The 15012-nt window shown below is 48.8% G+C and overlaps 1 protein-coding gene across 1 annotated transcript in view; it reads right to left on the bottom strand.

Moving 5' to 3' along the window:
- Window positions 1-15012, bottom strand: part of ltbp1 (latent transforming growth factor beta binding protein 1) — a 339149-nt gene that overhangs the window by 100230 nt on the left and 223907 nt on the right. The window contains 5 exon segments of the mRNA XM_084322133.1: window positions 8035-8160; window positions 11310-11348; window positions 11351-11434; window positions 13587-13671; window positions 13674-13714. Of these exon segments, the coding sequence (XP_084178259.1) occupies window positions 8035-8160; window positions 11310-11348; window positions 11351-11434; window positions 13587-13671; window positions 13674-13714 (375 nt within the window).

Here is a 15012-nt window from a genome sequence, read left to right as displayed (position 1 = left end):
GGGCGGGCTGATAACACGTGTTATGTCGTCCGTGGCATCCAAAGTGTTAATGCTAATCTCTTTGAAGATGACCGGGTCATCTTGTTCACACAGTTCAGTTCAGTTTAAGTTTTAGTTTATTTGTTAGAGAGGGACAACGTACGTTAAGGAACATTTTATCAAATAGAATGTAAATGTACCCAATCGTATGAATGAATGAAAACTTTATTTAACAGATTGCAGAATGGGTACAATACAGTATGGCTCAATACACACAATTGTTAAGGGGATGCCGACCAGAGAAAGACGTTTGTCTTGTTTACATCAGGGTCCCCCATTTTCAATTCATAGTGACATTTATGACATACACAACATACATGTCATCATGACATTTATGGCATAGGGACATACATGACATACAGGTATATAGTACTGTTACATTTGTGACATATACGATATGCAAATATACAGTACTGTTACCCAGATAGATCCTGACAGAGAGTATATACATATGATGGGGAGGAGACTGTACATTAGGAGGGGGTGGGTGGGTGGGAGAGAAATATATACATACGGTGGGGAGAGAATATATACATACGGTGGGGAGAGAATATATACATACGGTGGGGAGGAGACTGTACATGTGAGGATTGGCCCATTCCCGCCACACGCTTCAAGGTACTGTGAGGAGGATTGGCTCATTGCCGCCACACGCTTCTAGGTCAATTACAAATTGCCGTCACACCTGTTGTTTGTTTGTAATCAGCGCTCCAGAGCCCTTCATATACTCGGGTCTTTCTGTCAGTCGTTGTCGGGTCGTTTTGGATTGCCACTGCTACTGCCTGTTCCCCCCGTTGTTGTGCCTCGTCTGTTTTTCTTCAGGACGTCTATGGAAGTCGCCGCTGTTGTGTTTCTCTATCATCCGTTGGAGCTGTGCCTCGTTGCCTGCTTTGCGCATTTGCGCTTTGGTGAGTTTTTGGAACGAACCTTTTGGATTCTCTGTTTTCTGTGTGTTTGGATAACACTGAAGATTTGCCGTTTTTGTTTTGTACTGGACTCAGCTAAACTTGTGTGTTGGTAACACTGAAGATTAAGTCACGTGTGATTGTACTGGGCTCAGCTAAACTTGTGTGTTGGTAACACTGAAGATCAAGTCACGTGTGATTATACTGGACTCAGCTAAGGAGGACTACCTCTGTATTCCGTTGGCTTGTTTATTGACCACTCTCTCTCTCTCTCCGTTCCTTCCCGAGTTGGATCCTGGAGTAGCTGCAGAGCCGCAGAGGCAGTGGCGCTACGCCGCTTCACCATCTCAATACCGGGACGATCTGCAGAGCCGCAGACAACTCTGCCAAGAACATTCTCCCCTTTGTTGTTCTTATTGTTATTTCGCTCATTCCTGTTTCAGAAATAAATACGCCCTAGTCTTTGGCTAACTCTGAACTACCTGTCTGTGCCGTGCTGTTGGGGTCGGTTTCAAACCATAACATTACGACCCGACCATGACGACCCCAGCCGACACAGACAGGGTCAAGGCAGCGTTGGCGGTCCAGATCGAATTGACCAACGACCACAGCCTACAGTTAGGTGCGGCTGCGGCTGCTGTGCAGGACCTCCGGGCCCAGGTCCAGCCTATTCAGGAGTCCCTTAGCTCTCTGGCTACCCTGCAGACAGCCCAGGGTAATCAGCAGGCTGATATTCTGCACCAACTACAGACGTTGAGTGAAGCATTTAACGCCCTGCTTGTAACCCCACCTACTCCAGGATTCTCGGCCAGAGCACCACCCGCAGCCGTGGCGGACCCCGCGCCTCCCGACCTCGCACCTCGGGAGCCCCGTCTCTCCGAACCACGTTTGTTTGACGGTAACTTCGAGGATTGTGCCACATTCATCATGCAATGTGAGTTGATTTTCCTTCATCAACCCAGCCGATTTACTTCAGAGGGAGCCCGAGTGGCTTACATGACTAACCTGCTCTCAGGCCGAGCAGCACAGTGGGTTACTGCCTCCTGGTCAATGAGGGCAGATTTTTGTTTTTCCTACCCAGACTTCGTGGCAGTGCTCCGCAGGGTTTTCCACCACCCAGCTCGTGGCCAGGACCCAGGAGCTCAATTGGGCACCTTCCGGCAGGGCAGTGGCAGTGTCACAGACTACGCGCTGGAGTTCAGACTGGCCGCAACGGAGAGCGGTTGGAACGATCAAGCGCTTCGTCTCACCTTCCGGAGGGGGCTCAACGACGCAGTAAGGGACCAGCTCGCGACCCGTGAGGAGCCCGATTCCCTCGAGGGCCTATTCGACCTCGCAATTCGCATCGACGGACGCCTCCGGGAGAAAAGGCGTGAGAGAGCCCGACTGGGACCCCCAGACGTTCCCCAGACCCCCCGCACTCGTGACGGTACTGCGGTCCATCCTGCTCCCTCCACAACTGGTGGCCCCTTCCCGTCCCGTTCGGTGCCCGAGGAGGAACCCATGCAGCTGGGACGCACACACCTTAGCCAGGCTGAACGGGAGGCCAGGTTCAGGTCCGGCCTTTGCCTCTACTGCGGCCGGGAGGGACACCGTATCTCCAATTGCCCCACCCGGCCAAAAGACCAGGCTCGCCGGGACCCCGGGAGATCCTGGTGAGCTGTTTTTCTTGTTCCCACACCCGTGCACCACCTAACCGTCTGACGAGCGTCAGCCTAGCCTGGGCGGACCAACGGGCGACGGTGGAGGCACTCATTGACTCGGGTGCTGATGAGAGTTTCCTGGATTTCGAGTTTGCCACCCAGGCCAACATTCCACTTGAGGACCTCGAGAGACCCTTGGAGGTGTTCGCGTTGGACCAGCACCGCCTGGCTGACATCACTCAACGCACCTGTCCAGTCCTTCTCACCATTGCTGGTAACCACGTTGAGAGACTCCAGTTTTTTATCACCAGATCCCCTCTTGTCCCAGTAGTCCTGGGTCGGCCCTGGCTCGCGCTGCATGAGCCCCACATCGCCTGGTCCTCCGGTACCATCAGGGGGTGGAGCTCCTCCTGTCATGCCCAGTGTCTTCAGGCGGCGTCCAGTCCCTCGCCCCGGAGTTCCCTTTGTGAGCCGCCCCCGGACCTCTCGACTATTCCCCCCGAATACCACGACCTCGAGGAGGTTTTCAGTAAGTCCCGGGCTCAGGCCCTTCCGCCTCACCGGCCTTACGACTGTGCCATCGACCTCCGCTCTGGGGCTCCCCTTCCCGGCAGCCGCCTCTACAGTCTGACCGTCCCTGAGAAGGCAGCGATGGATAAGTACATCTCTGAGTCCTTGGCAGCAGGCCTCATTCGGCCTTCCTCCTCCCCGGTGGTGGCCGGTTTCTTTTTTGTTGGGAAGAAGGATGGAGACCTTCGACCCTGCATCGACTATCGCCAACTCAACGAGATCACCATTAAGAACAAGTATCCTCTTCCTCTCATGAACTCCACCTTCGAGCCCCTCACCCAGGCTACCGTCTTCACCAAGCTGGACCTCCGGAGTGCCTACCATCTGGTCCGTATCCGAGAAGGCGATGAATGGAAGACCGCCTTCAAGACTCCCAGGGGCCACTACGAGTACCTGGTGATGCCGTTCGGCCTCACCAACGCTCCGGCGGTATTCCAGGCGCTCATGAACAACGTCCTCCGTGACATGCTGGAGGAGTTTGTGGTGGTATACCTGGACGACATCCTCATCTTCTCCAAGACCCTCGAGGAACACGTCCAGCATGTCCGCCGTGTGCTGGAGCGCCTCCTCCACAATCGGCTCTTCGTCAAGGCAGAGAAGTGCCGATTTCACTCCGACTCCGTCGATTACCTGGGCTTCATCGTGGAGAGCGGCTTGACCCGAGCTGACCCGAGCAAGATCCGGGCCGTGGAGGAGTGGCCGGAACCCACCTCTCGGAAAGAGCTACAGAGCTTCCTCGGGTTCGCAAACTTCTACCGAAGATTCATCCGGAACTACAGCCAGGTGGCGGAACCACTTACCAGGCTAACCTCTCCCTCCCTGCCGTTCGACTGGTCCCCAGCGGCTTGCGCTGCGTTCCGTTCCCTCAAGAAGAGGTTCACCACCGCCCCGGTCTTGCTCCACCCAGACCCCAAGAGACAGTTCATTGTGGAGGTGGACGCCTCGGATACTGGACTAGGGGCTATCTTGTCCCAGCGGTCGGCAACGGACCAGAAGGTACATCCGTGCGCCTTCTACTCACGTCGTTTCCTCCCTGCCGAGAGGAACTATGACATCGGCAATCGGGAGCTGCTGGCGGTAGTGGCTGCCTTGGAGGAGTGGCGTCATTGGCTAGAGGGGGCCGAGGAACCATTCACCATTTGGACGGACCACAAGAACTTGACGTACATCCGTGCTTCCAAGCGCCTCAACGGCCGGCAGGCAAGGTGGGCCAGCTTCCTCAGTCGGTTCGACTTCTCGCTGACCTTTCGCCCTGGGTCCCGCAACACGAAGGCCGACTCCCTGTCCCGGTTACACTCCAAGGGGGCTCCAACCACTGAGGATCCGACTCCCATCCTCCCAGAGGCCAGGGTGGTGGGAGTGGTCACCTTGGGCATCGAGGGGTTGGTAAGGCGTGCCCTACGCTTCCATCCCGCTCCCGGCAATGTACCTGTTCGTCGCCTCTTCGTCCCCGACTCAGTCCGGTCCAGGGTCCTCCAGTGGGGCCATACCAGCCGGTTCGCCTGCCACCCGGGCGTTCATTGCACGTTCTCCTTCCTGGCTCGTCGATTCTGGTGGCCCACCATGAGGAACGACGTCAAGGAGTTTGTTCTGGCCTGTGCGGTCTGCGCCCGCAGCAAGGCCTCCCACCAGGCACCCTCCGGGCTATTGCAGCCGCTTCCCATTCCGAGCCACCCTTGGTCCCATGTGGCGTTGGACTTCGTCACGGGTCTTCCTTCGTCCCAGGGGAACACGTGCCTACTGACCGCGGTGGATTGGTTCAGCAAGGGGGTTCACCTCGTGGCCCTTCCCAAGCTTCCCTCGGCTGCCGAGACAGCGGACCTCCTGACAAGCCACGTGTTCTGCCTCCATGGGTTTCCCCAGGACGTCGTCTCGGACCGGGGCCCCCAGTTCACTTCCCAGGTATGGCGGGCCTTTTGCAAGGGATTGGGGGCAACAGTCAGTCTTTCCTCTGGTTATCATCCCCAGACTAATGGACAAACAGAGAGGATGAACCAGAGCGTGGAGTCTGCTCTCCGTTGTGTGGCTGCCGAGAGACCCGCTTCCTGGAGCCGGTTCCTCCCCTGGGTCGAGTACGCCATCAACTCCCTGGTCAGTTCCGCCACCGGCCTCTCGCCTTTTGAGGTATCCCTGGGCTACCAACCCCCTCTTTTCCCTGCACAGGAGTCGGAGGTGGCAGTTCCCTCCGTGCAGGACCATCTCGACCGGTGCCGACAGGTCTGGGAGATCACCAGGACTGCACTGCTCCGGTCATCGGAGCGCGCCAGTCGTGGGGCTGACCGGCGCCGGATCCCTGCACCGACGTACCACCCTGGGCAGAGGGTGTGGCTGTCCGCCAAGGACCTTCCGCTTCGATCCTCGGCCAAGAAGCTTAACCCCCGGTTCGTCGGCCCTTTTGTGGTTCTGAAGGTGCTCAGTCCCGCAGCGGTGAGTCTTAAGCTTCCTGCGTCCATGCGCATTCACCCCGTTTTCCATGTGTCCCGGGTTAAGCCTGTCTCCCTCAGTCCCCTGATGCCTCCTGCTCCGGACCCGCCTCCTCCCGAGATGGTGGACGGACACCCCCAGTGGCAGGTCCGTCAGCTTATGGACGTCCGACGGCGGGGACGGGGGTCCCAGTACCTGGTGGACTGGGAGGGATACGGCCCGGAGGAACGGAGCTGGGTCTCCCGCCAGCTCATCATGGACCCCGACCTGATCACCGACTTCCATCGTTCCCATCTGGACAGGCCGGGCCGGGCTGGTCGCCGGGTGGCTCCCGTGGAGAGGGGGGTACTGTGAGGATTGGCCCATTCCCGCCACACGCTTCAAGGTACTGTGAGGAGGATTGGCTCATTGCCGCCACATGCTTCTAGGTCAATTACCAATTGCCGTCACGCACCTGTTGTTTGTTTGTAATCAGCGCTCCAGAGCCCTTCATATACTCGGGTCTTTCTGTCAGTCGTTGTCGGGTTGTTTTGGATTGCCACTGCTACTGCCTGTTCCCCCCGTTGTTGTGCCTCGTCTGTTTTTCTTCAGGACGTCTATGGAAGTCGCCGCTGTTGTGTTTCTCTATCATCTGTTGGAGCTGTGCCTCGTTGCCCGCTTTGCGCATTTGCGCTTTGGTGAGTTTTTGGAACGAACCTTTTGGATTCTCTGTTTTCTGTGTGTTTGGATAACACTGAAGATTTGCCGTTTTTGTTTTGTACTGGACTCAGCTAAACTTGTGTGTTGGTAACACTGAAGATTAAGTCACGTGTGATTGTACTGGGCTCAGCTAAACTTGTGTGTTGGTAACACTGAAGATCAAGTCACGTGTGATTATACTGGACTCAGCTAAGGAGGACTGGACTGCCTCTGTATTCCGTTGGCTTGTTTATTGACCACTCTCTCTCTCTTTCCGTTCCTTCCCGAGTTGGATCCTGGAGTAGCTGCAGAGCCGCAGAGGCAGTGGCGCTACGCCGCTTCACCATCTCAATACCGGGACGATCTGCAGAGCCGCAGACAACTCTGCCAAGAACATTCCCCCCTTTGTTGTTCTTATTGTTATTTCGCTCATTCCTGTTTCAGAAATAAATACGCCCTAGTCTTTGGCTAACTCTGAACTACCTGTCTGTGCCGTGCTGTTGGGGTCGGTTTCAAACCATAACAGTACATTAGGAGGGGGTGGGTGGGTGGCAGAGAATATATACTAGAGCTGGGCTGTTAACGGCGTTAACGTGCTGCGTTAACGCTATACTAGTATCGCGCGATAATATAATTAACGCATTAATCTAAAAAAAATAAAAAATATATATATTTTTTTTTTTTTTACCTTTATTTACCAGGGTAGGTTCTCTGAGCACAGATGCTCTTTTTCAGGAACGCCCTGCTTCACATTCACACAGTTCCATTCACACCTGGGAGCTGCCCAGTACAACCACAGTTGACACCATTGGCCACTGAGCAACTCCACTGGAGCAGTTGATTCAAGCCATGTCACATAGTTCAAGTTTGAAATGATTCTTTCTGTTTTGCTCCTGAGAGTGCTAGATACTGTACTGTACTGGTAATATTATTTATTTGTGTTAACTTCTGAATAAAACAACTTATTAAACACAAGTACATCTTATTGAACATTATTTTGATATTTCATTACCAATTATCATAGCAAAACAGCTTTTTCAAACAGTCTGTAATGCATTTTGGAAACGGGAGATGGGCTCATGGTGTAATGGGCCACCTGGCCTGAGAAACATAAGGAGGAAAGAAAAAGTAAGGACTTACTTCTGGTCATTATTTGGGTAGAACACACATATTTTGAATGCCTTCGGCAGTTTTTTTTATTTTTTTTTTTTAGCCATTTTAATCTAGATTAAAAAAAATTATCTATGCCCACCTCTAATATATACATACGGAGGAGAGAGAATATATACATACGGAGGGGAGGAGACTGTACATTAGGAGGGGGTGGGAGACTGTACATTAGGAGGGGAGGAGACTGTACATTAGGAGGGGAGGAGGACTGTACATTAGGAGGGGAGGAGACTGTACATTAGGAGGGGAGGATACTGTACATTAGGAGGGGAGGAGGACTGTACATTAGGAGGGGGTGGGAGGACTGTACATTAGGAGGGGAGGAGACTGTACATTAGGAGGGGAGGAGACTGTACATTAGGAGGGGAGGATACTGTACATTAGGAGGGGAGGAGACTGTACATTAGGAGGGGAGGATACTGTACATTTGGTGGGGAGGAGACTGTACATTAGGAAGGGAGGAGACTGTACATTAGGAGGGGAGGAGACTGTACATTAGGAGGGGAGGAGACTGTACATTAGGAGGGGAGGAGACTGTACATTAGGAGGGGAGGAGACTGTACATTAGGAGGGGGTGGACAGAGAAGTCCAGCATGATGCTGTACCTTCACAGGCTCCTGTCGAGGTCAAGCGGAAGCCGCTCCGACAGCTCCGGCAGGAGAAGGAACCCGCAGTGTTGAAACAGGTCTCTCCCTCATGACACACGTGGGGCGTCTGACACTCGTCCACGTCTGGCCAGAGATGGAGGCAGTGAAGGAGGGAGTGGATAAAGAGAGAGAGAGAGAGAGAGAGAGAGAGAGAGAGAGAGAGAGAGAGAGAGAGAGAGAGAGAGAGAGAGAGAGAGAGAGAGAGAGAGAGAGAGAGAGAGAGAGAGAGGGGATTAAATAGATTTGAACAAAGTCGTTAATGTACTCTGACCTTGAACAGACCAGATACGTGTTGGTTGCTGTTTTAACTATACAGCCACTACAATGAATGCTTGTTAAATTGTGTACCTGCAGGAGTCTTTGGGGGGTTTCTTTGGGGTCATGTTTGTCCCAATTTAGTCGTTATGCCAATTCCCTTCCTGGTCGTTGCCCGCATTGCCCCACTGTCAGCCTAGGGAGGGTGTAGTACTACCACTTGCCTCCTCCGATACATGTGGAGTCACCAGCCGCTTCTTTTCACCAGCGAGGAGTTTCACTGGGGGAACGTAACACGTGCGGAGGTTCACGCTAGGGCTGGGCGATATAACGATAACGATAAATATCGCGATATATTTTAATAATCGATATCGAATATCAAAATTCAAAATAAAATAAAAAATCGAAAAATTGTTTTTTTTATTTTATGTTTTTTTTGGTGACCTGCAACAGGGCAGTTTTAAAACCAGAGAAAGTGGACAGACTTGTCTTTCTTGCCTGCAACTTAAAGTAATGGCTTTGCTTGTCCAAATGACAATACTGACCAAATTGAGATTTATTTTTCTCTTGTCCATTTATTTTGTTTGCTTTCTAATTTAAAATACAGTTTGAAACCGTCTGTACACAGTAGGCTATGTGTGCTAGCAGAACTAGACTCCAGTCACGAGTCACGGTGCACATGTGGTTTGTCCACCAAAAAAGCGCCAAAAGATCGAAAATAAAACTAGCAGAGCCAGAACTGTTCAACTCCCCTGGAGCCACAGCCAGCAGAGAAGCCGGTTTACTTTCGCTTTTAAACCAGCTGCAGCCTGAGAACTAGAGTGTGAGGGGATGTAACACTAAAGATGGCGGCAATGACAAAGAATTGCTGCAAAATAAACATACATATGTTGTTTAAAAAAAATATATATATATACTTATAACAATTTTGATAATTATCGATATCGAGAAATATGATAACATTATCATATCGTTATCGCGATATGATTTTTTTCCATATCGCCCAGCCCTAGTTTCACGCTATTTCCCCCAGATCCCCTCCCTGCTGAACAGGCGCCCCGACCGACCAGTAGGAGTCGCAGTTTACAACGACCAGGACACATACCCCACCGGCTTCCCACCCGCTAACACTGCCAATTGTGTTAGTAGGGACGACTGACCAAGCCGGAGGTACCGCTGACAGCTGGATTCGATCCCAGAGTCTCTGCGGTGGTAGGCGAGTGCTTAGTCCACTGCGCTACCCAGCCGCCTGATATCTCAGTGTTTTTACACTGTTTGTTGAACCCGCCCACCAAAGAGCACCTGTTTCCTGTCTAATTACACTGCGGTTCAGATCCAAGTAGCATTTCTTTCTGTTTTTCGTCTACTTCATCTGCTCATGAGTAACTTATTATACACCAGGTGCGGAGCACTCACTAAGCAGATGGTAGGGGAAAGTGATATATACTGTAAATTAGTAGCCTACAGTATATACAACAATAGCACCCATCCACTATCCCCACTTAAATGCAATCTACACATCAGACCAAAACAAAACAATTTAAACAAAACGCATATTAATGCCGCAATACCAAGGGGCTCTTTTACCTGGAGATTGCTGTTTGACGACATTACATTCTACCTTTAAGTGTATGAACATACTAGTCTAAAATGTATAGACTAGTTAGACTTTTTTATCTTGACATTTCAGCTGTAAAATCGCCCACAGAAATTGTATTTCTAAGTTAAGACTAGATTAATATATTAATATTAATATTATATATTAATTAATATGTTTCACGTTGCAAGCTTTTATCTACAACAAATGACAAATAAAAAGAATTGTGCACGTAGGTCCGCACTCATAATCCAACATGCCCAAGCATCGTCTATCCCCTGACAGCAGCAAAAGAACAATGGTACCAAGATACACCAATGCACTCTAACTAAAATATTGATAACTGCAAAAATGTGTGTCTATATTTATTCAGCCAGCAACTGTTAAAAATGACTAAAGCTGTCATTATGACTTGGCATGACATTGTCTTGAAAACACGATGAGTGTGAGATATGGGCAGGACGCATTGGTCTCACGCTAGGTGCATGCCAGTTGGCAACTCTGAATCTTTCATTGTACTTTCAACAAAACGCAAGTTCAGAAAAGTCATGTTTTGACAGTTTGCTCAATTTACTTTTCCACTGTAGACAATCTCTTAAATATTCCATAGTCCATACAATATCTATATCTAAATCCTTATTCTAAGCCTGTTTTTGTACTATTCATAATAGATAACTCCCCAGTCCACATGTATAGATATCCCTAATTGGAAAAAAAGAGAACGACAGCTACGAATGTCTTCATATTTCATACTCCCAACGCTGGAGGAGACTTTGTGGGGAAGCGATCATCAACCCCATTTCCCCCACAGCCCTCATCCAGTGTCATTTTGGTGGGTGGGGAAACACTAGGAAACCACTTAATCACAGAGTCCCTCGTATTTATATCTGGGTCTGGCCAGTGAGGTGGGGAGGACGATGGTTGAGACACTGGTAATGAGCCACGACGTGGTCCACACACACACACACACACACACACTATCTCCAAGCTGGCAGACCCAAGGGAGGAACCCAACATGGGAGGAAACATCACAACATCCCAATAAAGACACCAGATTTGACCCACCAATGTCAAATACAATTTGTATTCATGGAGCGCAGCGTGTGTGTGTGTGTGTGTGTGTGTGTGTGTGTGTGTGTGTGTGTGTGTGTGTATGTGTGTGGTGTGTGTGTGTGGGGGGGGGGGGGGGGGGGGGGTGGTGAGAGAGAAAGAGAGAGAGAGAGAGAAATGTGTGTGTGTGTGTGTGTGTGTGTGTGTGTGTGTGTGTGTGTGTGTGTGTGTGTGTGTGTGTGTGTGTGTGTGTGTGTGTGTGTGTGTGTGTGTGTGTGTGTGTGTGTGTGTGTGTGTGTATATCTCGCATCCATGCGTGCATCGTCTTTACCTATACAACTGGTCCCCTCCTCATCAGCCATGAAGCCAGCTGGCAGACACACAGGTAGCTCCCTGGGGTGTTCTTACAGCGGCCTCGGAAGCACAGAGATGGGCTGTCTGCACACTCATCCACATCTGGACACATGGGACATGGTACACAACACGTTAGGGCTGTCCTACACTAAAGAAACGACTAGTAAGTCATGGGACTAATAATAGCAACTTACTGAAGAAAGGTGTGATCCTATGGATGGGGTTGGGGTTTAGGGATGCGTGTATATGTATATATATATATATATTGTGGCAGATATCATCCCCCGTTCCATGGCTACGTAGAGGAAGGGAGATACTACTGCCACGGGCAGAGGAGAGTCAATTAGGAGCTGATTAGGACTGATAGAACACACCTGTGCACCACGTGACCAGACACACCAGACACACATAACATAAAACCCTAGGAAAGACAGAGTAATGTTGAGTGGAGGTGAGGAAGGAGCAGAGAGAGAGCGATATACGGAGTTTGTGAGGTGAGAGGTAGAGAAATCGAGAAGGTGTTAGTGGTACTGGACCCTAGACTGGCTGAGAACCCCCTTGTGAAACTGACCCTGGACCGGAAGACAAACCCTGAGTATTGAACATTCCCTTTTGTTGTACAGGAGCCTGATACGTGTTTTGACCCTGGACTGTTATCCGACTACTCTAATTGCCCATCGGACTGTTGTGCTTATATTCAATAAATATCTTTTATTTATTGAAATTGTGCTTGTGTGGACATTTGAATTTGTTTGTTTTGAACCGTGTCGTGCCTGAACACCACCGGCTCGTCACAATACAGTATATATATAAATGTTTCCCCAAATGCAGTCATGCTGAAGGACCTCTTTAACCTCTTAAGCCCTAGCCCTATTTTCTGAAAATCCGTCAAATACATACCTAAGTAAATGGAAGATTGCTCCACTTCTCCTAGGTCCATTTGCATGTTCTTGGTATCTAGGACATCTATGGATCTCAGGGAATGTATTCCCATTGTCAGGAATATTGTGTCTGTTACTAGGCTTGAGTAAATTGTGATGAACCAAAGGAGAATATACATTTTCTTCTTATTTTTTTTCATCTTTGACAGTGAATAACACCATGCTAAAAATGACCAGACATGAAAGATTGCCACTGAACTCATTCAGCACCTTCTTGAGATCACGTGTACAAACAATCTAAGCAAATAAATAAAGGGAAGATGATTAAACAGAAGGTTTTGTAGATACAGTACTGAATTCTCCCATCCGGACCAATGCAATTTGAAATATTATTATAGAATATAGAATAGCAGGCTTATAAATTACCTTATTATAGCCAATTCGCACATTTATGAATTGTGCCAAATCTTATATTTCAAATGCCTGAGTTAAATTTGATTTAGTATCACCAGGCGTGCATAAGAACAGATAATGAAATCTACTGTATGTATAGTAGCTTTTTTATTTTTGCCAGGGTGCCACCATTTTGAAACTAATTTCAAATCTGATTGTTGCTACATGCTAGAAATAGGGGAGACAAACTAACTGCGCTCCCATATATGCAAATAACATTAAGTTTGTGGTTTATTATCCCGAGTAATAAGAGATATACATCATATATATATCATACAGAGGTAATTTGCTTGAAGCCCCATAGAGGCCTTTGGGAAGTGTCGTTCGGAAAAACTCATCGAAAGATCTTGTTGTCCTCTTCAAAATGGCGTAAAAAAAAAAAACTACAATTCCCGACTTTCAATCTTTCCAAAATGGTCGACTTTCGCGACCAAAACAATAGAAAAACGAAAACGAAAATCTATCTAATAACACTTTAACCTATTGGTAACTAACGTATTGATGATAATATACATTATAACTGCTATTGTGACATGGTTATGATGTTTATACTTGAATACGTTGAAAAATAAAACGATACTTTTGCCAGACAGTCTAGACAGATTGATTTATGACGTGATGTCATTTGCGGTCCGGCCCTGGACCGCACGGGTGGAAGAGTTTAAAACCATTGGTAAACAAACGTAGTGCTGAAAATATACATGTTGATTGCTGTTTTGACAGGGTTAGGGTCTTTACTCTTGGCTACATTTGAAGAAAAAAAAATGCAACATTAATTCATACATTCTGTAGAGATGGATTTATGGCGTGATGTCATTGTTGGTATGGTACCGGACCGCTCTGGCTTACAGTAAGAGGTTAAATCTTACCAGGGCTGGATAAAATGGGGGTTGACCTATAATGACCTTTGACCTCCTCACCTACACAGGTGGTTTTGGTGTCGTCCAACCGGTAGCCCTCATCACAGTGGCAGGTGTAGCCCTCAGCCGTGTTGTAGCACACGCCCCCTGGCCACAGATGTGTGGGTTGACCTGGCATTCATCCACCTCTGGTATGAGAGAGAGAGAGAGAGAGAGAGAGAGAGAGAGAGAGGGACAGAGAAAGGAAAGAAAAGGAAAAGGAAAAAATAAATGAGGACAGAGGTAAAGGAAAGATAGGGGGAGAGATAAAAGAGGCACAGAGAGAGAGAGAGAGAGAGAGAGAGAGATAGAGAGATAGAGAGAGAGAGAGAGAGAGAGAGAGAGAGAGAGAGAGAGAGAGAGAGAGAGAGAGAGAGAGAGAGAGAGAGAGAGAGAGAGAGAGAGAGAGAGAGAATGGTGAAGAGACGAAGAAGGGAGCGACATTGAAATATGAATGATGAGTCCAAGAGAGGACCGGTGAGAAAAAGACAGAGAGAAAAGGAGAGAGAGAGAGAGAGAGAGAGAGAGAGAGAGAGAGAGAGAGAGGAGGGGGGAGGATTGAGCGATGATAATGGTACTGTAGCAAGGCAATCACTTGAAGCCAACAAGGAAGACGGAGGTATCTATCTATCACTCTAGACTGATCACCCCTTGTCTGGTCTGCATCCAAGTCCTAGTGTTGAACATTCCCACAAAGTAAAAAGGTTGTTACTTCATCAAACCCAAGGGCAGGAACAAAACCTTGTCGTAAAATCCTTGACAATCAGGACAGGACAATTTCTAGAGGTCAGTCAGATTATATACGGCTGAATACATGTGATTTACTTGCATCAAACTTACTCGAATGACACAAACAAATCCATCACTCAATTCGTTCATTTCCATTACGCCCTCTTGTCTGCCCTGGGTGATGCTCTCATCAGAATCGTACTCACGGCTGTAAATATGCATAGTCCCGTGTTCTCTCTGTGTGTCAAACAGGTCTGTGTTCACATCGATCTATCCACCCTGCTTTGACAGAGGGCGGGTCTAGGGAATTGTTTCTATACCACATAGTGACCACTATTATGTTGATATAAATGACACACACAAAGACATATACACACACACAGACATACACACACACACACACACACACACACACACACACACACACACACACACACACACACACACACACACACACACACACACACACACACACACACACACACACACACACACACACACAGACAGACACATTATACACACACACACACACACACACACACACACACACACATAGACATAGACACACAGAGACATATACACACACACACATAGACATACAGTACACACACATACACTGCACGGGAACATTCCTTTTCTATTAAAGTTCCGGAGACCTTGAGAAGTCTATCAAATAAGATGAAAGCACCCCCCTCCCAACTGTCAGAAAACTGACAAA

The sequence above is a fragment of the Notolepis coatsorum genome, assembly GCF_963971535.1.
Source record: "Notolepis coatsorum genome assembly, chromosome: 9".
NCBI classification, from domain to species: domain Eukaryota; kingdom Metazoa; phylum Chordata; class Actinopteri; order Aulopiformes; family Paralepididae; genus Notolepis; species Notolepis coatsorum.
The sequence above is the reverse complement of the archived record's forward strand: the minus strand, read 5'-3'. Positions and strand labels throughout refer to the sequence as shown.